Source organism: Neopelma chrysocephalum, unplaced genomic scaffold (genome assembly GCF_003984885.1).
Source record: "Neopelma chrysocephalum unplaced genomic scaffold, ASM398488v2 Primary Assembly neopelma1_23, whole genome shotgun sequence".
Classification (NCBI taxonomy): Eukaryota; Metazoa; Chordata; class Aves; order Passeriformes; family Pipridae; genus Neopelma; species Neopelma chrysocephalum.
This window is the reverse complement of record NW_020897691.1, coordinates 20,052,639-20,079,105: the sequence shown is the minus strand read 5'-3', so window position 1 is coordinate 20,079,105 and position 26,467 is coordinate 20,052,639. Positions and strand designations below refer to the sequence as shown.

Sequence of the window (26,467 nt, the reverse complement as noted above, 5' to 3'; positions counted from 1 at the left end):
TTTATAGTCTAGAAATAATTTGTGAAAAATAGGGACAATTTCTAATATTTATTGATTTAAGCTAGCTAAGTGATTTGCACTATAAGAATAACTGTGATACACCATGAAACTTGATGTTGTCACTGCTATAATATAATTTACATTTTCAGCTTAAAACATTGCTGAAAAGACTTAGAGACCCACGGGGACTGTTTTTCAAGCTTAAGAATTTTTCTTTATTGCTTGAAGCCTCAGGTCAGAAAGTTAACTCTCGACTGGGGATTCATCACCCCTGGTTTTATTTCTGGGGTTTGCAACATGGTTGATGCCCACTAAAATTATTGTCATTTTGCTTGACCCTTTCTGATGAGGAAGACAAGGCTCTTCGTGCCTTCTGCCTCGGTGGCTGTAGAGCAAGGACAGGCAACAGAAAGTAGCAGCTTCTGTTTAGTAGTCAGATGAACTAAATAAAATAGCATTGTGTTGAGAGAAATTTGGTCTGAATACCCAGGAAACTTCATGAGAGGACAGCCTGGCACTGGAGAGGATGATGTGTTGAAGAAACAAACTACAGCAGGGGGAGCCTGGAAGCCAGAATGTGGAAGGTTTCTTGCCCATGGCAGAGGGGTTAGAACTAGATGATCTTTAAGGTCCCTTGGAAACCAAAACATTCTGTGATTGTAGGAGCCAGGCTTTGCAGTTCAGCACAGCCTGCTGCAGTCAGGTGCCCCAGTGATCTTCCTTCTCAAACCAGGAGCTGGGAAGCCAGCACAATGTGCCACTGTCTGTGTCTACATCCTCAGCAGACTGCAGCCTCTGCTGATGTATCCCAGTTACCAATATAAGTCTGTGTGTGTTGTTGCACGGATGCCTAAAGGAATAGCAGTTCATGGAAGAACCCAATGATGTAACCCTAGGTTACATCTGTCTGTGCCCCAAGTCAACTTTTGCAAATACTGTGGGGAGTGAGATGCCTACGTACTCCTAGCCAGTGTTTGCCTATGAGGCCCTGATGAGCCTCAGCATGGCTTGTAGAGCTCTCACCTCTACTGTTGAAGGGGCACACAGAGATTCCTAGTGCTTGGGCACCAAGCCAGTGAAGTTCAGTCACACAGCAGCATCCTGAGTTAAAAATGTGGTGTGACTGTGAATAGCAAGGGAGGGTCCCATTTGTGACTCTCCTCCCAATTGCTCTTCTTGCTTATAACCCCCAGACATCAACTTACCTGAAGCATTTATGTCACAACAAACAAGATAAAGTCACCCAGGCTGAAAAATAATCTTCTGTGGGCTTTTTTTTTCTGTCTTTTTTTCCCAAGATCCTGGATGAGTCAACAAAGAAATGACACTTTTATTGTGTGCTTATGGAACAGATTTAGTGGGATACAATCAAGTAATTTGAGTCACATTACAACCTAAAGTCACTGCAAGCTGGTGGGAAATGATTTTTAGATACTAGCAGTCCTTATGAGAAGAAAGAAAAAAAACCCAAACAGTTAATTGCCAAGAAATTGGGCGTGTTTAAATTACGCATTTATAATGTTTTATAATTTATTTCATTCTTAATAATTCAAAACTGGCTGTACGTTTCCTTCCCTGTAAATTCATTCAGTGTGTCTGAAGATTACTGGTTTGTTTCTTCGAATTTTATAGATTTATTGCATTTCTGAGGGGAAGGAAGTGTTGGTTTTGGCACAGATGCTAAGAATATTCTTGTTCTGAAAATGTGAAGCAGTGTTCTAGTGCACTGCTAATCTGTCCTCTTTTATGTTGATACAGAGAAGGGTGTAGTGGTTTTCCTGCCCTACACATTATATCACCGTGCATGATTCTCCTATTCTCATGAATTGTTCAAGTGATTGATAGAAGGAAAATATTAGCATTAATAATTAGTGTTAACAATCCATATGTGATTTAAAACAATTGCACTAATTGCAGACTAGTTTCTGTGCTTACATTCTTGAAGAAAAGTTTTAGAAGGCTAGTCTGACTCTTATAAAAAGACACCAAATTTAATTTCTTGGAAAAATGATGCTGTTATTGATTCTTACTTAAATATTGCTGCTTTTGACACATAAAAATAGGGTATGGAAGAAATACGTATGGCCTGATGGTGAGATATGAAAGAGACTGTCTGTGCAAGGGAGTGAACAATAAAGTAGACAACTAAGACTGTGGATAAAGCCAGCTTCCCAAGAGCCAGAACAAGGACCAAGCAGAAATAGTGTATGCTTTAGTTGGAGGAGAAAGTAATGAGCCAGCGGGAAAAAGAAAGAGATGTTAACTACAAGGCATTGCAGAAATTGTGACTATGATAGTCTGCTTTTAAAACGTTTTGTTGGACAATACTGTCATGTAACTGTGTCGTGTTACAGAGAGAACATGATTCTGAAGAGAGGAGGAAAGTTTTCGTTGGAAAAGCACAGGGGAATTCACAGAAACCTGAAACTGAAAAGACAAGTATCTTGGACACTTACAGCAACACCTCTCTCTTAACTCCCCCCTGCACTTCTCCTGCTACCAGAGGCAAGGGGGGAGAAGAGGAGGAGGGTATATTTCAGCCAGATCCAGCAAGGTGAATGGCATGTTTCTGAAACATTTAATGCACCTGGAAACTCTGTAGCTTAGTTTGAAATGTATAATAAAAATGTGTTGAAGAAAAAAAGTATTTAATGTCAGTATTGGATCTCTAGGACTGTGTATTTTTGAAGGAGAAGAAGAGGAAAAAAGAGTGTACCTTTGTAGTTGACATCTGTGAATGACGAAAAAATGTGAGAATACAGGTTTAGGCCACTAGAAGGTATCCAAAAGCTAAGTATTATTTTCAGTACATTTTAAACCATTAACAGAAGTTTGGGACTTAGCAGGTTTCTCTAGTTATCAGGAGAAGCTGGATACAAAATTTGATATCTAGCACTGCGTGCTGTATCTATTGCGTAGATCAATTATTAGGTTGGAAATGACTGCAGTGGCTGAAAATGTACACCTTCCCTTGAACAGAAGTTACCCCACCTCAGCTCAGCCCTGCTAAGGTGTGAGCCTTTCCCAGCTGCTTCAGCACAAAATTGGCAAAATCTATTGGCATGTAAGAATAAAGGCCACAGATAATCACTCTGGCATGATCTGGAAGGGCTTGTGTCTCCCAACTCTGAATTATTCCATGAGCATTAATCAGCCCTGAAGATGGGTCTTGTGTGATAATTAAATATTGTTATTCTCCCACCTTGCTACAGATGGAACATGTCAGACCTGAAAGCCATAGACCAAGGACTTAAGGGAGCACAAACGATCAAAGTCAAATTGACAATCTTTGCATTTGTACCTTTCCATCAGCTGTCCTTAGGGGATCTGTTTGTAGAGAAAACAGATTGTTCCTCAGCCTGCAGTGCATTCAGGGTTTTCTCAACCACAGAAGAGAAATATCACCAGAAGATTAGATGAACCAAAAAACCAATTAAAATGTTTTGTTAAGTGAGTTCACCATGGTGAAGGAATCAGCTGAAGACAGCTAGTGAGTTATCCCCTGCTATGGCAATGGGATAACTCTTTTTTTGGTTTTTACAGGGGAGCAGCCTCCTCAGCCCCTGTCTGCCTGTGGTTTAGCAGATAACATCGTTGCACCCTGGCAGTCCCTAGATGGGTATGCTACTGGTTAGCATATTTGGCAACCTGTTTTTTTCCCTCAAGGCTTGTTTTGGGAACGTATACCAGCAGGGCAGAACTGAGACAAGTGTCCATTTGTCAGCAGGGAGGTGTCTGGTGGCACAGATGAGTTTTTTTTAATCCCCCAAGAATTTATACATCCTCTGTGTATATGGGCCCAGAGGTTTCTTCCTTTCAGTTTAATTTTTTTATTCTTTATGTATGAAAATCCACATAAGATTGAGGGGAGAGGAAAGGAAGAACAGATGCAGCAGTACTAATTAAATTAGGCATTTCCTAAAAGCAAAGACTAGGCAGTTCAATCTCATTAAAAAAATACCAGCATGGAGCCCATTCTTTCTGGTTTGAGTGATTACTTGCACATCCAGATGTCAATGCAGGGAAAACTATAAATGTAGAGAGGTTTATTTTGTATTAGCTTATGTATTTCTTTATAATTCAACCTTTGCACCTACCATCTTTGGCTTTTTCTAATTTATTTTTTTAACATATGGAGTGGTAGAAGAAGCTTTGAGGCAAACAAAAAAATGTCCTTCTTGCAGGGTGAGATAAAAGGACCATGTTTCGGGTGAGAGAGAAGGGAGGGAATTTGGGATAATGCTGACACTGTGCAAGAGATGACCCTTCAAGGAGATGGGTAGCAAAGTGAAAATTCTTCTATGAGGACTTCCAGTAGCCTTCTCTAGCCCAGTAACTTGCTATTAAGTTAGGTGAGAAAGCCAGCCTTTAGTTTATCTCAATGCAATTATTGTTGTATCATATTGGTGGCTTTTTTTCTGACAAATTTACAGGTTTGTTTTTTTTTTCTAACCCAAGAATTATGGCTGAGGTCCCACTGAGACAAACACGTATGTCTGGAGTCACATATACTTGCAAAAGTTTTTAGCATCAGATTATGGTTTATGTTATATTTTGCTGTAAATTTCTGTAGCACAAGAAAACTGTGACAATTTTTCAAAATATTTGTTGTGTCAGTTAAAATAGAGAAGCCAGATCTCTGGCAGTAGCAACTATTTGCAGTTGGAGAATGAGTACATGAAGTCATTGGACATCAGAGAAGATGAGAGGTGGATCAACGCTCCCCAGAGCTCCCTGGTAGTAGAATAAGGTACGTTTAGGATCTGGGGTAGGTTGAGTCCCTTCAAGGGCAGGGACTTCTCTGGGCCTCCCTAGTTCTGAGTAGGTGCCATAAGAAGTAAACAGGATCCTTCAGTTTTGTGGATATAGCCCTACACTTCCTCCAGTGTTTTGGTATTTGCCTGAAATGAGGGCCACCTGCATTCAAGTGCATGTCAGTGAAATTATTGTTGAGAACTTTTCCTTGCAGAAAAACATACATAATGTTTTTTAGTTATAGTCCTTCCAGCATTTTCACTAATTACTCACCTATTCCTACCAGCAGGTAGCTTTGTACTTATAAAAACAACATCCAGATACGCCCCAAAAAAGTACTATGACTTCATATAAAATCAAGATTACATTCTTTTCAACAGCTTGACCAAAGCATGCTAAGGACAGTATTCTAGCACTGTACATTTAGCTCTGGGTTTTAAGCTCTGGCTTGTTTTAGTTGTGAAATAGGTGAGTTTATTAAAACATTATATGGAGTCAAAGGTCCTTTCTAAATCCAGCGTGTAGGGACGTGTACTCCAGAGTATTACAGTAATGAGGCACTTTCCTCTGCACAAATAACAAGAGCCACTTAATATTTTGTATTTGTGTTTTTCTGTGCTCATTTGCCTCCCTGGGGAGCAGGTGCTCAGCCCAGGATGCTGCCACTGCTGAGGCAGGGAACTGTGCATCTTGGTGAGCTCTACACTCCTGCCAGGGGACATTCCTAGCCATTGGCTCCTGTTCTTATGCTGGCCCTTGCTCCAGCACTGGTCTGTGTAGAAGTGTGTAGTATTAGTGATAAACCATGGTATTTCTAGCACATGAGCAAATTAAGATATATTCTTTTGTTTTGCTCTGAGCATGAAGAAAATGTACGTGCTATAGTAATCCTTTTTTTAAATTTCCTTGTTATTCATTATTTTTTCTCCTTAGTTTTTCTCAAAGCTAAACTTCCCACAAAATTCAATTATACTTTAGAAGTCTGTGTTGGGATGACAGATAAAAGTCCACTCAAACCTTTGCTTCCCAAGTGGTTTAAAAGACAGAAGTTTAAAGTTAGTGTAGAGGCTGACTGAAGTGGGAAGGCAGTGTTGGTAGTGGAGCTGTTTGGATTGTAAGCTTTGAGGTGACATCAGAAGGTTCTTCATTCTCTTCAGAGCTGATGTTACCAGAAATAGGATCACATTTCCCCTGGGACCTTGACATAATCCATGGGCCTGTCCGTTTAGTTGACTGGTGCAGCATTGCTGAACCGCTTTGGCAAGGGCTAATTTGTGGTGGATCACCAGCTGGATGCTTGGACAGGCTGCTCCTCTTCATGCGGATGCCCATCCGAACACTGTAAGGCAGCCTTTAAAATGCCAGGGCTGCTTACAGCCCTGTTGATATGAGCTATATACATGTTCACAAACAGGACATTGAAGAGTTTTGGTTTAAGTGAAAATTCTTATACAACTGGTTCCCAGTGACCGCTGTTCCTAAATACATGAAATGTCATAAGGTTTATCAAAAAAACTGAGTTAGATACATCTTGCATACCTATGCTGTTCAAGTTTAGTATGTTATTCCTAATCCTATACAGGAGTTTAAAAAAAAAGAGCCAGTTAACACTTGATTTAGTTTAATTTTATTCCTTCTAGAACAAGAAACCTCACTCAGTGAAGGTTAGTGTTTCTCTTCTAGCAATTTTTTTAAACCTGAGTCAGGCTGTGCTGTTGTACTTACCTACATTCCTTGTATTATGCTTTTGTATTATTCTGCAGAAAATCTCCTACCAAATAGGGAAATCTTCTGTTTTGCTTATTGTGTCCTCTGTATGTTTCATCATGATTTCAGGTTTTTCCCTCGTGTGAGCACAGCTAGTGGAAGGCAATGCCTGCCCAGGGCAAGGAGCTGTGTGGTGTAATGCACCGATCCCTTTTTGGGTCTCTCCTGGGGTGAGAATTACCGCTCTCTCCCAGACTTGAGCATCCAGCTAGAGTGAAAAGTGAGCATAGGGTCTAAAAATGTTTAATATGTGTGCCAAGTACTTGAATGTTAGCAAGAGTGGGAGGGAGGTTTAAGGGAAATTACAAACCTTTTTCAAGTCAAGAAAAATGACTGAACCCTTTATCATTTCTTTTCATTTACAAAATGTCAAAACCACTCCCCTAAGCTTGGCAAAGTTGCCATCATTTGTTTGTGAGCTAATTGAAGGCACTCTTTGAAAGAATAATTATTAACCTTTGTTCAGTATGACAAGGAGAATTTTTCAGGAGGTATTTTCTGGGGGAGGTAAATTGGTGGGGATTGCAGGAGGGCACTCTGCTTCTTTGGTCGAGATTGGAGCTGAACAGGCTTCAAACCATGATGTCAGAGTAGCACTGGCATGTGCCTTGCAGAAGGGCACGGGGACTGAGTTTGACTCCTGTTTGCCTACCCAGGGCTCCAGTATTCCTTCTGTGCCCACCAGCATGCGGACAAGATCATCCATCATCTGCGAGATCTCTGCTTTCCTTTTCCTCCTCGGATCCCTGCAGCGATGCCATACTGGGGAGCCTTGAGTGGAAAGAGGAGAGACCCAAGCAAGCCCTGGTTGCCAGCATAGGCTGCCCACTTCTGGGCAAATCCTCAGAGAAAAGACCCCTGTAGAAATATCACCAGTGGAAGCAGTGTTTGCTCGTTACTTTGTGGGAGACTGTATCCACACACTGATTCATTATTAAATAAGCATATAAATATCCCTTTGTCTCCATTGTTGGGTGCATCATTTGCTGTGCAAGTTGCAGAAGGCCCGGGATGAGAGGATGAGAAACAGTTGGGACAGGCAGAAACTGCCAGCAGGAATTTCTGAAGTATTCCTGTGGGCTTTCCTAAGAAATGGCTTGCTTTCCCAGGGACTGCTGGAAGCATGGGAGCACTCAGTCACATAATGTTCCCTCTCTAGGAAAACATTTGGTAGTAGTTTAAAAAAGAAAGCTTTACAGAGCTTAAATAATGCCAAAGATGAATTTGGTGAAAAGTGATGCTGTACACACTTTACTTAGGAGAATTTTCAATTTCCAGTCCTGCTTGGAGTTGCTAGCAGTAGCTCCAGGGCTTGCCAGTCATATTCAGTTTTTTTGCACCACCTTTTTTATTTTAATCAGGTTATTATGGCACTTTTAAGCACATGGCTAAATATTAAGCTTTTGTGTTCAATTCACCTGTATCAACAAGGTCATGGCACTCATAAAAATACCACAGAATGTAGTAATCGTAAAATTAGTGAAATCCTAATTTCACTAATTAGGAGAGAATGGATTCAATTTCATTTTTAAAGTGTTTAAAGTAATTCATGTCAGTGTTTACATTTGTATACTGGCTTGTAGTTATTCAAGAGTCATATAGCCTGGTTTACCTCTAAAGTAAAAAGGAATAATAAAAAGTTTTTTTTAATGAAAACTAAATTTTTTAAGGGTTTAAAGAGTGTCTTAAAGGAAACACAAAATACAGTGGTGTCATTCCATACTGTGGGAGTGACCAATGTCAGCATTAATCTGGCTAAAGTAGGCTAAATTATTCTTGTTGTCTGTATTGGGTTTTGTACAAAGTAAACAAGTCAATATATTGTCTGATTGACAATCAGCCTGAAAGCATCTTAGTGGTAACTGGAAGGCTTAAAATTTCTCACTGGTCTACAGTGACTGCTAACTCTTAACTGTCCTTAGAACCACAATGGACGGCAGTGCAGTGGTGTGTGCTGGCGTAACTGGGTGGTCTTGGATTTCCCCCATCAGGTGAACAGGCATCTCCTCTGGCACCTTTTGAAACTCTTACTGTATGTGAACTCTTACATATGTGCTGAAGTACTGAATGAATATTGTTAGGCCCTGTGATAGTGTAGCACTTTAACACATTGGTGGGGAGGAGATGGAGTCTTGTATTTTTTCTGTTGTTCTTTGCTTGCCAGCTTAAGGGGTGTTCATCCAACTCCAGCTAAAGCAATTCAGTTTAAACTGGCACATAAAAGTTCAAGTTGGTGCTTTATTTTAGCCTACAGACAACAAAGATATATTTTATGATTGCTTAATGTCAGTGTCTGAATAAGAGAGGAAGTTAGGAAGGCACATGCTGCAAACAAAATCACAGGAACTTGTGGATAGCTAAAAAATTTAAAAAATGCAACAGCTGAGCAGGTGGCAATGAAAATCAGAAATCTGTTGTTCAAGCTGTTCTCTTTCATTTTATACTTCGAACTGAAGCAGGAATGGTCTTTCTGGTTTTTGTTGGTACTGCTCTTGTTACAAACAGGTCTTGATCTATGGCCAGCCCTCTTAAGCAGCAGGATAATACAGTCATTCATTATTAACAGAAAGCAAGGAGAAGTAGGAACCTCAAATACAGCATGAAACAAGCAAGTGGGGAAATGAAGGTATCAATTATGTACCTGTCATGTTGATGATGCTCTTACAGAGTAGATGTTTTCCCCTAAGGAAAGAATCTGCTGGGAGAGCAGAGCGTATCCTCAGTGCCTTGGCTGATAACAAGATGACATCTCCCCATTGGAAGCCTCAACAAGCCCCCTTTTTAGGCCCTTTTCCCTCCCAGGAGGACCTCAGGCTTTGGTTAGTCCTGGGCTGGTGCCTGGACCTAAAGGGAGAGCACCGCTGGCTCTCCCACATGGAGGTGGGATCCTGGTTTCAAACACTACCTCCACAAGCATCTGCACCCTTGGGGTTCGCTGTGAACTGGCAGGCTCCGACACTGCATCCCAGTGCAGTGAGCTGAAGGGCAACAATTTTCTCATTTGCAATTTGTTCCAACTAAAGTTTTTTGTTCACCAATGCATCACTTCCATAAACACTGATTCCATGGAAAAATTGAAGTCCAAAATGTGTATGAATACAGCCTTCAAGCCTACATGAAGATGGTACTACAATTCCACTGGGTTTTGCTGTAGTGATTTATGGTGCCATCAGCTTGCATGATAGAATTACTGTTTCTTGATTGTGTAGGAAAGGGACCACACTGGTTTTTAAAGTAAAACTGAATCCCATCTTTGGGATTCACACAGACCTGTCCTTTTCCTTGCTCCTGAGTGTCCAAGTTTAAATTGGCAAAGGAAGGGCAGCTGCGCTGACGAATATGTCAGCTTGTGCCTGATTTTCCCCACCTTGGCCCTAGTAAAGAACAAGATTCAGGGAATAAAACAGCTGTTTGCTGTGTGGCTGGGGACAGAGAGAGCGATGAAACATGATGCAGAATAAAAGTCAGCTGCAACTTGGCAACTCCCATTTCCTCATAGCAAAGAAGATGACTTAGATTTTATTCAGAATTGCAATATTATAGGCATAGAATGATATGAATGATATTTACAGGCTGTGGTTTTAGAGTTGGCAAATTGGCATTTTGACTGAGAGGAGCTGTATTTAATCATTATTAGGTTCTTCTGAGCATTTTAGAGTTTTATTATTATTGTTTATCCAAGCTGATATCTAGCAACAAAGACAAACATTTTAAAGACAGCTAAAAAGTGAACTTAAAAATAAACAGTTTTCTCTACAAAGGCGGCAAAGTTAAAAGCCTGTACAAACATTTGCAATGACAGCAACAATCAGAAATTTGCTAGTTGGGTTTAAAAAACCTTGACCTCCCTGGTGGGGTTCTGAGGCCAGCGAGGTCATAAACAGAGCCTATTTGCTTTGGGTTTGACTTACACACATTTGGACAAGTACAAGAACTTTTTTCCTGTACTAGAAAAAAGGTGTTGAAGTGGTGCCAGTACAGAAGAAAATGTTACTCTTCAAAGGCAACACAGTGAGCTCTGGGCTGTCCCGTCCCAGGAATTTAATTATATGACTAATCAAATTGCTCCTAAGGTTTTGGGTACATAAACATTCTGTTACTTGTAGATCAGAAGCTCCTTGTCATAGTACTTAAGAGCAGGGAAGCACTGGGATGGAAATCCACAAAACGAGATGCTTTCAGATGTGTAAACATGTTAATTGTGAAAGATTTGGTTCAAGATAGTAATAATAAAGGTAAAAACGTGTAATGTTCATACAGAATTGTATTTAGCAAGGGTGCTGGGTAGTGTGGAACGAGATGGAGTGGGATAGGATGGAATGGGGAGATGTGTACCTCCTTCCCTTCCTGTTGAAGAGGAAAACAGCTGATGATGTTAGCACTTCACGTGGTCATTGCTTTAGCACTGGATATGGTGAAGGGGTCGGAGCATCTTTTGCACCCACTGGTGGTGAGCTCGGGTAATCGCTTCCTAGCAGAAGTCTCCCTCTCTTCTCAGACTTCTCTCCCATTCACTCCTGTTCTCTTCCTGCCCCAGCTCAGTGGCACACTGTCCAGCCCAGTCTGGTCAGCAAATTCATTTGCCTGACCCTCTGGTATCAGCAGTAGGACTTAACTCAGTTTTAAAAGCCCAGGCAAAAGGTGGTTTTTCTTTTGTCTCACTGCAGTGATAAGGTGCAGCCTTACAAATGGTTACCGGCATGGTTGGTGGTTCAGCTGATATTTCCACCGTGGTGGTGCGAAAACACATGCTGAGATGACTGGAAGCCCACTTGTATGGGTAGCATCTCTACAAAACTTTACCTGCATGCTGCCTCCACCGGTAGTGGCAGTGGCTTCTGGGGACGTAGCCAGGGACCTGCAGGGAAATGCCTCCCATGTTTCCAGCTATATTGGAGGGGTGTCTGAAAGGCATCAGAGAAGGATCAGCAGCTGAGTCCTTTAGCCAGTGAATATATCGTTACAGAACTTAATAAGATGTGTACATGTATCTTACTTTTACATGAAATTACAAAATTATTTAAAAAAAAAATAATTAAACTATAAATGGAAATACAAACTATTGTACTCCAAGGAGATATTATCCTTTAATATTACAATATCCCTTAATAACAGAAGTGGTGTTCATTTTCAATGTTCAGCTGTTCAAAGTAGTTTGGTTGCTTTTTTATTTGTACTGCTTTTAGTTGGTTTTTGTCCCACATTTGTTACTGTGCCTGGATTTTTTTTTTCCCCTGTTTTTGTGGAGGAGTTGCTTTGACCTTTGACCTGATGTGTCATATATCTGGAAAATGTAACTGTCTGGAAACTTTCCATTTGCTGCTTTTTGCTCAAGTATTGAGGTTGAGAAAAGAAGGAATAAACAGCCTGCATTAAACCCATGATCCTTTTCCCTCTGGTTGGGGCCAGCTGTGTTCAGGGTTAGAGAGGAGGTAGCAAGAAGATTTTTGGCCAGATCACTTTCAAACTTCTGTAACAGGATGGCTGAGCATTTGCTTACTTCTTCTGTAGAAAGCTAAAAGGATGGAAGTTAAGTTTTCATTGAAGAGGAGGAAGAAGTTGTGTAGGTATTCTAATAAGGACTGCATGATGTCAAAACCTAAATAATTAATTTACAAACACATGCTTTTGGGCATATTGCAGTCATAAGGTCATGCCCTTAATTTTATTCAGACCTGAAGCGAATCCCTAATGTGTTTTGACTCAAAAAATAGATGAGAAGAGAGGTGGTATAACTGCAGTGCTTAATGTGCTGTAGAACTCGCCCAGCTCATGTGCCAGTGTAGGTGTGGCAGAAAAGAGCTCTGCACGGGTTCCTGCATGAGAAGTGTAATTTAGTAAGGCTGGATAGCCCTGACTGGCTGTATTGCCTGTGGCATTTCCAGTGTCTCTACAGAGTGCTCTACAACCATAACTTCCCTTTTTTTATTTTCTTTAGAATTAACCCAGTGGGAGTGAAAACTGTGAAGTAACGGTGAAGCTGCATGTTACAAGTGTGTTATCTGCATTTGGGTGGCATTAGCAAGAGACAAGATGTGGTAACTAATGTTACCAGTAACTTGACAAACTGCCCAACAGCACTTAAGCTGATGTGGTTATTATACTAGGGAAAAAAAAAAAGAGCAGGACTTAAGATAACTCTAAAGCAAAGAGTTTCTTTGTGCTTTACCCCAGTGATGCAGCAAGCATGTCTCAAGCCCTAAAGTTAACACTGTTTTAGGTCCTGTGTCTTGTGTAAGGTAATGGGAGGCCAAGGTAAGATCCCTCCTTGCTTGCTGGGGATCAATGTCTTGCAGGGCTCGGGCATCCTACCTAAGAGACAGACAGCTAAATAAGCTTTTCCAGGCCCTGAGCCAGTTAATCCCAGGTGTGCAGGTGAGAGAGTGAGAACTAGAATAAACGCATCATTGTTTGGGATTCTGGTCATATTCCTCCTCTGCACACTGTAGAAGAGGACAGTGTGACTGAGCATCCCTCTGAGCCACGTGGCTTTTTGTCTGAAACATGGATCCCTGGGCATCCATGCTGTTGCTTTCAGGAGAAGCACAGGTTTCCCTCATTCCCTTGTAAGTACCTTTTTTTAAATTTTTTTACGGAGCTTAGGTAGCGGCTCATCACAGGGGCAGAACAGAATATGGCCTTTTGAGATGAATTTTTCACCCTTGCAGTTTGACTTTCTACAGCGAGGTAACATTTTGCTTGTGGAGATATGGGAGTTACAGGGTTTGGGCTCCCAAAGCCCTTTCTGGAATATTTGGCACTGCTGATCCAAGTGTGACTCCAACAACCCAAAAGGCATTTGTGTGTGTATCCTTGCAGAAACCTGGAGGTATGCAGGCAGTCATATCCATCCCTGCTGTAGTTTTTCCAGGAGGATTCCCTCTGGCTGTTTCAGGGCAGCAGCTATCATCCCTATGAAGTAGCCTCTATCCAGCCTGTTTAGCTCATTGCCAGCAGGAGGTCCAATTAACATTTTGCGATATTGTCAGTTCCATATGGAAACTGCATTTCAGCTGCCTACATTTGAACTTCAGCTTTTTCCTTTCATTTAATTAAAACACAGTCAAGTCAATTAGCTCATGACGGCTTCTCCAAAGTTAAATTCCAGATGTATGGCAAGGCACAAGCATGCAGATGCCAAGTCTTTGTGCTGCTCAGAGGTAGATTATAGCTCTTCCATTTGCCAGTTTATCCACTGGGGATTAGCTGCACTTTTTCCCTTCCAAGTAGATTTAAAAAAACACAAACCAAAACACAAAACCAAAAAAAAACACCAAAACCACAAAACAAAAACGGGAAAAAGAAAAAAGACCCATCTTTCTATCTGTTTCTGGTCAGGAAAAATAGATAGAACATTACAGAATTTGAGATCCGTACTGAAAATGACATTTTTAGTGTCAGAATGACTTCTGGTTTTTAATGACCACATCAGACATCTTACCATGCAGTATCTTGAATTTTGCCAATACGTTCCAAGAATAAGCAGCTTATCATGCTCTGTAGCAAGTTGATGACTTATTGTTCTTGTTGCTAACGGGATAATACGCAACTGCATAAGCATGTTGATTTTGCTGGCATAAAAACCATGACTTCCAACTCTTTGCCCTTTGGCAAGACAGTATAGAATTTCATAGCACTGTAAGAAGAGGTTTAGAGGTCTCAATAAACCAAGATGACTTTTGCAGCACATCCCTGCAAGGCAGCAAGGTGCATTGAAAGGAAGAGAAAAAAATAACTGTACTCGCTAACTGGTAGTTAATAAGCACAGAAATCAGATCCAAATTCACACATAAGGTAGCTTTTAACTGGGGCCATGGCATCTTCTGTTGCATTTCTCAATTCATTTATGGTTAGATGTGGCAATACCCTGAGTCACCTGTATTCTGACAGGACAAAAAGGTTTTTCTCACACACTTTAAGGGTGGTGTGGTGATACCATGGTAATACTGCAAGAGAACCAGTGCTAGTGAAAGTATTAGGTGCCAATGCTACCTTAGTGCCTTGATATCAGTGGAGCACTTGACTCTGTGCCTTTTTCCCTCTCGGTTGTATTGTCCAGCAATGGGGAGGAGGAGAGGCTGGAGGCAGCCTTTCCTTCATCTGGCCATTCTACACCTTGCTGTATGACAAGGATCCACAGCAGAATTGCAGTGCAGGTGGGTGAGCCTTGGGAGATGTGGGTGGGAGAAGGAAATGCAGCATGAAAGGTGCAGTACACAGGGGAAAGAGAACTTGTAGCTTTGCTGGTACCATCTTGTACTTAGCAACCCTGATGTGAGAAAGAATCCCTTAAACGTATATCCCAGTGCTCCATCAGGATTAGATCAGTTCTGTAGAAGGGTGCTGGTGAGTGGAAAGACAGAAGAAAGGAGTGCTTCTGAACAAATACTTCTGAGTAACTGTTCAGAAGGTTTAATAGCAGTACGATACTTCTTTTTTAGTGTCAGATTCAAGTGAAGGGTAATACATTTCAACACTATTTATTCAGGAAGGGGGAAAACCCCAACTCTTCCACCTGCCCTGTGAATGCTCTAGGCAAAAGCATGCTTTATTTTGTGGACTCATCCAGGTTCAGGCACATGCCAGGCTGTGCAGCACTGTTGGGTCCATGGCTGGAATGTCCTGCTACCCTGGCTGCAACTGCAGAGCTTCTTTAGGCTGTCTGCCCAGTTCAGTCCCCAGCTCCTGCCCTGTGCAGCAGCTCCTTGCCCAACTGTGACACTGCAAGTGTTTGTAGGACTGTGCTGAAGACTCGATCACTGAAACAGCTCAGATTTAAAATAACTTTTTATAAAGGGAAAGGGGGAGACCTTTTTGGTCTGGATCAGTCAGAGATCTACTTGCAATGAAGCCCAATGAACAGCTGTATTTTTACAACTGAAGGGACGGCATATTTTTTTAGGATCAGGAAGGAAAGTGCAGAGGAAGAAACTTCCCAGGCTGCCTTCATCACCAGAACCACTCTGCTGTGAAATTTCAGTATGGGATGCTGTTTGCATACAGAAAAGCAGAGACTTCAGATAGTTTTAATGGCATCTGTACCTTCAGAGTCAGGGAGCATCTGATGAGAATTTCTCAGACTCCTAATAGCAAAACTTTTGACATATGCACCTAAATTCCGCCTTATTTCTTTTCTTCTATGTAGTCTTAAGTGGTTTTTACTCCAGGATCTCGAAAATCTTTATGACAAGAATAATATAATTAAACTAATCATCTAACTCGTGGCTCACGCGGCATGATTTGGCTTTTCGGTGTCTCCGTTACCATTGCTGTTGGTCTTTTACAACAAGATCTCCTCTTTGTGTGACATCAACATACATGATTCATGGACTTCTTATCCTTATGTACGCGTTATATCCTTCAGCTGTAAAATCTTCACTTAGGGCAAAGGACTGGATAAATGATGTAGGTAGTATAGTCAAAAGTCCTAATGTCTAACTTAATAATGAAGTTTAATGAAGGCAGGACCCCTGGTGGCCTAGTGGTTAGCATGCAGGACTCTCACCGCTGCGACCCAGGTTCAATTCCCGGTCCCCCGGGCAGATGGAGCTCGTTAGCCCTATGAGGCCATCCATCTATGAGAAGATCACTCTAAACAAACCTACGTCCTGAGGACCTCACTGCCATTGTCCAAACTTGCTTGGCCCCGGCAGATGAACCTTAGGATTAAAGGGTGGGCTCAGTTCAGCGCAGGCTGTGTCTCACCTAAAAAATCCATTGCGCAGGCTTGAAAGGTAAAAGACCTTTCCCAAAATCCTCGTTCGCGAAGACTGGCCATACATTACATTAATGAAGGCAATGAAGGACTCATTGGCTTTTTGGAGATGGTGGGAAGAAGGAACGACTTCAAGACACTGTAAAAATAAAAGAATAACACAAGTGACCAGGCTCCTCTAAATCACAGGAAGTTAAGATGTTTCTTTTCATCTCAATGAATATGTGTAACATCTATAATGATTAATAGAATGTAGATAAACTCTCTGAGGTGAAAAATCTGAGGTGAGGAATACACTGCTTTATTCTTAAGTAGTACATGACCTATAAAGCAAATAGTGTAAATCTTAAACATCAATTTCCTGCTGAATGTTTCAAAGAAGAGGAGCAATAGCTTTTGTAAAGATTTTTCCATAAATGCTCTGAAACATTATTGTTGAAATTGTGCGTTTTTTTCTAAGTAGTTTATTAATTGGTAAAATGTGCTACCTTATGAATATATTTGTAATACATGTAGTATATGTGCTTTTGAATATAAATAAGTTCTTTTTCCTGGAAATGTTACTTTATCTTACATTATTTCTAAAATCATTCTGTGATAATTTGCTATGCTTATTCCTCCTTGCCAGATACATATTTGGGTCCTTTTTTCAAATGAAGGAACTGCTACAAGGTGCCAGTAGATTAGTAAATTCCCAATTGTGAGCATTTGTTGAACTTGCTTTATAAATCAACTCCTCATCTTTTATTGTCAGAAGTAGTTAATGTTGAAGTCTGTTTTCAAAAGTTTCATTCTTTCTGAGAAGAATTATTTCCCATGAATTTCGTGTCTTAGCTTATTTGAAGCAGACAGATTTCTGTAGCTAGGGTCATTATTTTGGAGTTATGTTTTCAGCAGAGGGCAGAGCAGGGACTGATGCAAATCCATATGCCTCTGTGGGGAGCTGTTGGAGCCCTAATCCTACTCCATTTCTGCTGGTAGACACAGGAGGGAGAAATCTAGATGAGGCTAGATTTCTCACCTAGCCTCAGTGGTTGCCTGCAGTACCCTACACTCCATGACTCAGAAGGATTTGAAAATATCAGTGTTATAGTGTTTGTAAGACTGTACTCTCTATCACCAGGATCCAGGCTCTTCATACCAGTAGCCCAGCCTTTTTAAGCCATCGGAGGCAAGAACATGGGTTTTGTCCTGCTACCTCAAGGGGTAGGTAGCCTCTCACTCTACTGAGCTGATAGACTGCTTCTGCCAGTGAGATAATGCTTGGCTGCTGTCCCAGGACAGAACTTTACAGCCAGCCGATCCTAGTCTCTTTTCTTTACCACTTCACTTCTGATTGTTTGGGTTTACTAGTGCAGATTTCACAGAGAAACCGTGTCTGTCCGCATCCCTTAGCACCCACAGGAATCTTGACTGGAAGGGACCTCAGGAGGTCACTTGGTCCAGACCCTCACTCAGAGCAGGACTGTTCCAAAGAGTAGGTGAGGTCAGCCCCAGAAAGAGCTTTGGAGGCTTGCCTGGTTGAGCCTCCAAAGCCTCCCAGGACCTGTTCCAGTTCTGTTCCACCCAGCTCCTGGAAGTGTTTTTCTTACCTTTCACCTGACTCTTCCTGGTTGCAAGCTGTGGCCCTTGTTCCTTCTTATGTCAACTGGAATTGCCAGGATAAATTTTGCTCTCTTGTCTTTGTAAGTACCTTTCAAGTAAATGTACTTCTCCCTTAGATCCACAGTTTCCAACAGAGGCTTCTGTATTCCACAGGGGACTGCACTCCATAGGCAGTGTCTGTAAGCCCAGACAAAAGTGCAATCCCTAATTTCAGGCAAGGCATCTGTGCAGGACTCCTTCTGGTGTCTTATGCTTCTCTCTTTCTACAGAGCTGCTCACTACCCTTGGTGTTCTCCTCATCCCTCACCTCTCTCCTGGCTTCTCAGGGTATGTAGTGGGGCAACTGGTTCATTTTAAGGGAGTTTTAGCTTAAACCACCCTAAAGATTGACTTGTTGTCTAGGGCACACAAGTGAGGAAGCTGGGATTTTGTACTCCTGCAAGGGGTAAACATAGCTGAGTCCTTAGCAAAATCTTGTTAGTTTACACTCAAAATCCATTTGCATGCCTTTCTTCTATCTTATCTCCATGTTATGGACCAGAAAATACCCAAAGCAAATGAAGAAAAGCTTTAAACCCCGTTGTATCTGAGTAACAGTAATTTATCCTGGGGAAGTTTTCCATCTCTCAGGCAGTACAGAATTTGTTAAATTGTATGGCATAGCTTGTTCAGATTCATTGATTTAAATGCTATTGTTCTCATACAAATTTATCTCTGATTTTAACTTCATAGACTTCAGTGAGGTTATAAAATGGATCTTTCTTCCCATACTTTGTTTCAAAGCACTAGAAATAAAGTTCCTTGGACTCCGTTTGCATTACATCAACTTTCTCACAGAAAAGATTTTTTTTTTTTTTTTTTTTACCATCCTGGATCAATCTAAAGCCTAGGACAAATATAGGACTCATTAAATGCCATTTGTCTGAGAAACAGAATATGATTGCACCATGATGTTATGTGGCTGAATATACATCTTTTTAGCAGCTAGAACACAGGACCAGGATTCAGGAAGCCATTTGGCAAACACAGAATTAAGCACTTAACAATTCTGTGCCTCATATTTTCCATCTGTAAAGTGGGAACAGTGATATTTCTTTCTTTCAATAGAATTTCTGATTTAATGATCTATGATTATCATTACTACTGTTCAGAGTAGCATCAACTCTGTTCTGAATTGACTATAATTAGAATGTTTAGATGAATGAAAGCAATTACAGCGCCTGTATGCCACAAACAGTTAAGCCCATTATTAATTTAATGTCTGTAAGTAATTGCAGTTACTTCAGTGCTCGCATGAGTAAAATTCAGGACATTTGAAGTGTTTGCAGGACTACAAGTGGAACACTCTAAGAAACCTTAGTTCTTAAATAGAAATAAATGATAGTAGATGTCTCAGAAATTTCCAGGAAATTTATTTTAACTGTATGCTATGGCATATTGTGCGATGAGTCTTAATTTGGTTCACAAAACTTGATGTTACAGCCATTGATGATAAATATTGGCTTTCATATCACTCAGTATGTTTTTGCAGAAAAGTAATCCTTCTTTAAATTCTGTCTACAGTTCAAAAGCTTATTGTTAAATACGTTTTGGTAATAAGAAGCCTGACTCATGGCAGGCTGCATTGTGAATGACTGATTACCAGGGATATAGAACAGACCTGTTTCCATTCCACTGCCAGAACAGCTAACTTTAGAGCTTGTTTAAGAAAGGAATTGTTTCACCCAAAAAATAGTTTATGTTTTCACATTACAAGGGTTTTGTTTTCTATATGATGACAACTAGTTATTCAACTTTACCAAGGATAGGGAGAAAGTCACCCAAATATATGTTGAAAGAAATTCTCCAGTAGTGATGGAAAAACACAGGACTGTGCAAATGTGCCAGATGTGCATCACAAGAAGCAAGTTCTGGACAGCTGCAGTTGAGATGCTGAGAAGCAGTGAAGCCCAGGGCAAGCTGGGGTGGGGACTGGCTGGTGACCACAGGCTGAGATCAGATGCCCCTTGGCTCACTTCTGGAACAGGAAAAAAGCCACACAGATACACACACAGCTTGTTGCAATGTGACAGTGGAGGTGTTTAGCTCTTGGGTACCATTTTGTTTTCCATCCTTCAGCTACCCTTACTTTTCTTCTTTATACAGTTGATGGTTTGGACAAGGCTTCAATTGCTAACTCAGAAGGACCAGCCCCAGGATCCCAGACTCCCCCCTTCAAGAGGAAGGGCAAACTCTCCAACATTGGCAAAATCTTTAAACCTTGGAAATGGCGGAAGAAGAAGACAAGTGACAAATTCAGAGAAACGTCAGCAGGTATGTCTATGGCCCTTTGGTGGCAAATAGTAGGAAATGCTATGATGGTTTTGCAGAGCTCTTTGAGCTTGTTAGGTGGCAGGGATTATTTAGGCATGGTATTTTACATGTAGAAGAACAGTTTGATCCTTGGCAGTCTTACAAGAATGACACATTAATTCTTATAATACCAAGGCAAAATATGTGTTCCTATTTTTTTTACAGAAGGAGGAAATTAAGCACAAAGAAGTTAAGATCAGCTTTTTCAAAAGTGCCTCCTTAGTTATTTGCTAGTACTTAATTTGCTGGTCTTGTTTATGATGGTGTGGTCCCTCAAGATAGCAATTTGCTTTTAAACTGTGTGTGGGGTCACTTATGGTTGTGTATGTGCTTCATGTGAGGCTGGAATTTAAAATGAAAAGTAGTTCGGATTGCATCCATCCTGCCTCAGATGGTAATTTCAGGGAGGAAAAAATTAGTTTTCCCTGTGTTTCTTGAGGAAATAGACCCAGGACCAATGGAGGCTGAGATGACACGTTTACATGGCAAGTTGCCCCTTGTTGCATGCTTACTGACACAGGAGAAGAAACTTGCTTATTTGACTTGAGAAAGAAATGGGAAGACATCCATACAAAATAAAAATTCTACAGGATATTCTCTTCCTCAGACTACTCCATCAGAGATGTATTTACATTACCAAACAGGGGCTGTGTGTATGTGTGTGTGCATCTTATATGCAGGAAGCCCATTTCCTGACCTGAGACTATGGGAGAGAGCATGATGATCCTCATTTATTGCCTGTTCTCTTAACAGGGCTACAACTTGATAAGTCTGTATGCAGCTGAAGAATGAGTTTTCTTCTAAGACAGAATGTGGGCTGTTGGAAAGAACTCTTATAGCTTTCTCTGGGTTTTCAACAGGCTTTTTAAAATAGGTTCTTGCTACAGTCTTGCCAGGCCATGTACCTTGGAGTGCTTTTTGTCTTATGAGCAACTGAAAGATGTTCATAAACAGCAAATACCACAAAAATAAAAAAAATAACAGAGGTTTAGATGTTAGATGTTAGTATCTGTGCTGATGTGGAAATGATGGTTGGAATTTTTTCCTTTATCAACATATTTTCCATGCTCCATCTCAGAAAGTCTCTTCTCTGGGCTCTGGTTGTATGCTTTTTGCCTAGAGGGCTTTCCGAGACCCCTGGTGGCCTAGTGGTTAGCATGCAGGACTCTCACTGCTGCGACCCGGGTTCGATTCCTCGGTCTCCCGGGTAGATGGAACCCGTTAGCCCTGTGAGGCCATCCATCTATGAGAAGGTCACTCTAAACAAACCTACGTCCTGAGGACCTCACTGCCATTGTCCAAGCTTGCTTGGCCCCGGCAGATGAACCTTAGGATTAAAGGGTGGGCTCAGTTCAGCGCAGGCTGTGTCTCACCTAAAAAATCCATTGCGCAGGCTGGAAAGGTAAAAGACCTTTCCCCAGATCTTCGTTCGCGAAGACTGGCCATTATTATTTATTATTATTTAGAGGGCTTTCAAAATTAAGTAAAACTAAACAGAAAATGGTATCATCTCAAGGGTTTCTCTTCTCTGCAATGTTTTGCTGTGAAGGAAAGGAAAGCAGCAGTTTGTGTCTTGGCACAAAGTAGATGCCACTTCAAAGCTTCACTGCAAGAGTATATGCAGACAGGGAGCAGAAGGCAATTTTAGCTATTACTAGGTCAGAGAAAAATTAATAAGTGGAATTATCTCAAGCTCCTCTTAGACGAACAAAACTAAATACTGGAAAATATCCAGAATGTCACAGCATTCTTTGAGTCAGAGAACGGGTTTTAAGACTGCCCGAGGTTTGTAGCTGCTGAGCATCACTAAGCAGTCTCTTTTGAGAGGATGGGAAGGGAGGGAAGGAAATGTTCGAATGGTGGTTGCTGGGTGTGCAGATGGTACAATACACTTAACTGTGTAAATGTGAAATATATTGCCTAATCTAAAGTCTGTAATCATCAATAAATTAAAATGATGAGTCCACGTTGGCTAAATAGCACCCAGTATAAGTTCCTAAGTTGACAGGCTACTCATTCCTCTTATAGAGGAGCATATACTTTTGGCGACTTTGATTGAAATTAAAATTCTGCCCTTTTCTTCATAGGAATTAAAATTATGATACTCATAGTGAATACTAGCATAATTTCTAATGTTTTTTTTTTTCCATGGGCCAAATAATATTTAAAATAAATTACCTTTTCAAGCTGAATTAATTGAGCTTAATCAGTTTAAATAAAAATACCACTCATGGCTAGCATTTTAGATGATGGAGGACTGGGGCTTAAGCTTCTTATCTGTTCATAAATTTTCTAATCTGTGAAATGGAGATAGTTATGTCTCAGGGATGTTATGAAACCTACGTAATTTATAAAATGCTTTGAGGTCTTTCAGTAAAAGTATAAGAAGTTCATGTCTTTTAATGCCGATTGACATTTTCCTTGATAATTAATTCAAGACAGTTGTTAATTCAGTGTTGTAGAACCAAAAAAACCAACCCTGAAAACTAGAGAGACACATTGATGGGGGAGGTGTCTGATTCGATGTTCTTAAGCTTCATGGAAGAAGAATTATTGTTTTCAAGTCATTCGACTGTCCCACAAATAGGTATATGAGAGATCACTTCGTTTCATTGTCACCAAGAAAACAGTTCTAAAAAGGAAGCAGAGAGAAAAAATAGTAGTAATTAAATTATACTTGTAATGCTGAAAGAATAATAAAAGAATTTTTATATTGCCAGCAAGAAAACAAGTGTAAAATATATGCATAAAGTGTTCCTCCTTGAGGGCTCTGTCAAAGGAGATTTCATTCTGCTTGGGAATACATCTGCTTTCTAGAAAGACTAAGACACTCCATCCATGCCAGCCCCTGTAGTCCTCTGTCTTCATGACTTCCAATCTCTTTTAAAAGAGTCTGTGGGACTGAGTGTTCCCCGATGTGAAAAAAACTCTTTGCAAGACTAGGGCATGCTCCTGTGCCAATGTGTGACACACACAGTTGCAAAGCATAAACCTTACAAAATAGTGGGGAAAAACTGGAAGAACTTGTGAGTAATTTAGGTTTGGGACCCAAGGCAGTCTAACCTGATCAGAGTTCCTGCTGCTACCACACTCTCCCCAAGTAGGCTGGCTTATACTGAGAGTCTATAGCCACACTCATGGGCTCCTTTATATTGTCAAATGCAGTTTGAATGCGGCAGAGGTTTGACCTTTAAGTCAAACAAATCTCACAAAGTACCTGAGTATATAGACACAGACTTAATGCTAACTTACATGTTCTTGAGCCAGTACTGTTTGCATTTGTGAGCTCTTGATCTCACAGGCATGAGTAGCTTGAACTAGGCTGGTCAAAATGTTTACTACCTCCAGCTCCTCTGCCAGAAATTGGTGCTATTTTGACATGGAAATGTTGAGCAGTTGCTGCATCCCTGAACTTCGTAGTGTGAGAAATAAACCCAGTGCTATAAATTTGGGAAGTGCAGAATCTGAGTAACTTTTTACAAGTGCATATAATGGTAGGACAAGGGTAACGGCTTTAAACTGAAAGAGGGCAGGTTTACATTAGATATTAGGAATAAAATCTTTACTGTGAGTGTGATGAGGTGCTGAAACAGATTGCCTAAAGAAGTTGTGAATGCCCCATCCCTGCAGCTGTTTAAGGCGAGGTTGGATGGGGCTCTGAGCAGCCTGGTCTAGTGGAAGGTGGCCTTCCCCACGGTAGGAGGATTGGAACTAGGTCCTTTCCAACCCAAACCGTTCTGTGATTCTGTTCAACCATCCCCTTCCCTGACAGAGAAGGGGAGTGGGAAGCTGTGAGCAGTGATGCCTTCAGGTGTCTGAGGTCAGCCAGCCTGGTTGTGTCAGCAGCCAGAGTTACCTGCTACTGGGAAAGATGTTTTGCCATGCATAGAGGGTAGCTTTCTCAGAGGACCTGAACTGCCTCTCTCGTTGCTTTCTCAGGAGCCATCACTTCACTGGATGGCTGATTCACTCCAACTGGGCTGGCACAAATGAGATTGATAATACTTCTTGCAGTATTTAATCTGCATGCAGCAGTTAGACTGACCTTAGAGAGTGTTTGAATTAGTTGAGGAGATAAATAACCCTATCCCATAGCATTAATAGGATGAAGTCCAGCACGGCTGAAGCTTCACCACACACCCTTAGCTTGAGCTGCAAATGTCACTTGGATTTTGATGTCCAAATGTAAACAGAATCAGGATGGGAGACTAGCTTTTCCTAACAGTGAAGATGAGATTTTACAAGTGATGCTCACATTTTGTGGGCCATGCGCCATGGTCCCATGGATCTTTACAATGATCTTCCAGATCACAGTGTTGGTTTGGGGCTGGGCTGCAGTGTGGAGCTATTCTATTTTGACATCTATAAATTCTTTCCCCTGTAAAGCTATTTAGCATTTTTTCCCATGGGAAATAAACATAATAATTAAAATGCTTCATGTCACAGTCTTTTGTGTGTGTGTGTGTGTGTGTGTGTGTTGTATGCTGTTTTTTCTTTTTTAACCTAAAAACAGGGTGCTGCATTTTTTTCCATGAAAGCCAACCAGCGTTGATGAGGATGTTATTTCCTTTTAGAACACAACTTTCTGACTTCTGTTAAAGATTGTTTTTGTGTTTTTTTTTTCCTTTAAAACAGTTTGCATGTCACAAAGGCTACTCAGAGCTGCTTGCTCTGAGCAGGATTTGTCTCTCCCAACTCAAAACTTCTACAAAGCAGATGGAGGTATCTCCAGCTGAGCTGGTCTGCCCAGTCAGTGGGAAAGAGGTGCTTTTACATGTTAAATGCCTATTCTAGGATGAGTTCAATTTCACTCTGAAAGTACCTTTTTCCATTGACTGTGAAAGAAGCCTCAAGGAGCCTTGCTCAGTTGAAGGTATTGGATCATACGAGTCCCCACTTTCTGTGCCTGAAATTGTGGGATGATATTTTCAGAGATTGTCCATGAAAACCCAGGCCACTTCTCCTGCAGAATCAGAGGAAACAGATTTCTCATGGTTTCTATAAAATAAAAATATTTTTCTAATTTTTTTTTCACAAGCATCAACAGTATGAGAATAAATCTATTCTTAACTGTGCTTTTTCTTTAGTGTTGGAAAGGAAGATTTCGACAAGACAAAGCAGAGAGGAGCTGATAAGAAGGGGAGTGCTGAAGGAAATGCCTGAGCAAGGTGATATGATAACACATTAACTAGAATTTAGTTACTAAGCACTAAACACATATGATAAAGCCACTATTACATTGTTTCCATGTAGTATAAATAGGTATGAGGAGACAAACTGAGGAGTGTGAGAGGTGATTTGGGCCAGCTGACAAAGAACTACACCAGCTGACCTCTGTCATATCCTGAAGTATTTTAATGCTCCCTGTGAATAATGTGACTTTTGTAGTTCCTAGTTTGCCAGAATTTTTTATGATAAACCTTTTTTTTGACAGTCTGCTGTCTAAAGCCACTGAAATATAAAATGAGAAATTTTGACTGAAAAATTAGAGGCTTTGGGACCCCAAACAAATCAGTATAATCCATTTTAATCCATTTCAGGTATCAAAAAGTACCAGTGCTGGGATCATATGGATCCTACCACTGTCACACAGACCACATTCACAAATGGCGCAAGCATAAAACCATGGGGAAAACATCACTTTTATCAAAATGCTCTAAGTTTAGTAACTAGTATCAGACAGAATCTGTATTTTGAAAAACATGAGTAAGCCAAGGTTAATACCTCTGTGCTACATCCGATTGTGTTTCTAGTGGTATTCTGTCTAATATTCTTCATCTTCTATAAATCTAGATTAAATAAAAGTCAAGTGAGTAAAATAATCTTCTGTAGCTTAAAATTAAACCATTTGTCATTTTATCAAGGAGTCTAAGAGCTCCATGTTTTCCCAAAATATTTTTCTCCTAGAAATTCTGTTATTCTGTCTGATCTGAAGAATCAGGAAAGTATCAATGTGTATGGTTTGTATTTACACATAGATACTTAGAAGTAAAGGGCTTGTTTGTTGACATGTGGCATCACTTGCCTGTACAGTGTTTGGCTAATTACCAGACTATGACATTCAGCATAGCTGGCTTCTGCACTTGTCTCTGCTGTCTTTGTCTTAAAACAAGATGTAAACTCTCCATACCTCAATTTGTCCATCTGGGAATTTGTTGTGGTTTTTGCTACATGCTTTACCGGGGAGCTGTGTGACTTCGTCCATTGAAGGTTGTAAATTGCATTTATTGGGAATAAACTGCAAGGTTGTAAATTGCATTTCACTTAGTGAAA

General features: G+C 40.7%; 1 protein-coding gene and 1 long non-coding RNA gene across 6 annotated transcripts in view; both read left to right on the top strand.

Moving 5' to 3' along the window:
* PHACTR2 (phosphatase and actin regulator 2) overlaps positions 1–26,467 on the top strand; it is a 135,023-nt gene that overhangs the window by 68,090 nt on the left and 40,466 nt on the right. For all 5 annotated transcript variants that reach the window (XM_027689402.1, XM_027689373.1, XM_027689392.1 and 2 more), the window contains exons 2-3: positions 19,988–20,155; positions 25,282–25,362. In XM_027689402.1, coding sequence (XP_027545203.1) covers positions 19,988–20,155; positions 25,282–25,362 — 249 coding nt within the window. The remainder of the gene's footprint in view (positions 1–19,987; positions 20,156–25,281; positions 25,363–26,467) is intronic.
* Positions 5,134–7,436, top strand: LOC113970464. Its single transcript, XR_003535180.1, has 3 exons — positions 5,134–5,223; positions 6,592–6,742; positions 7,179–7,436. It is a non-coding gene; the product is annotated as an uncharacterized LOC113970464 (long non-coding RNA).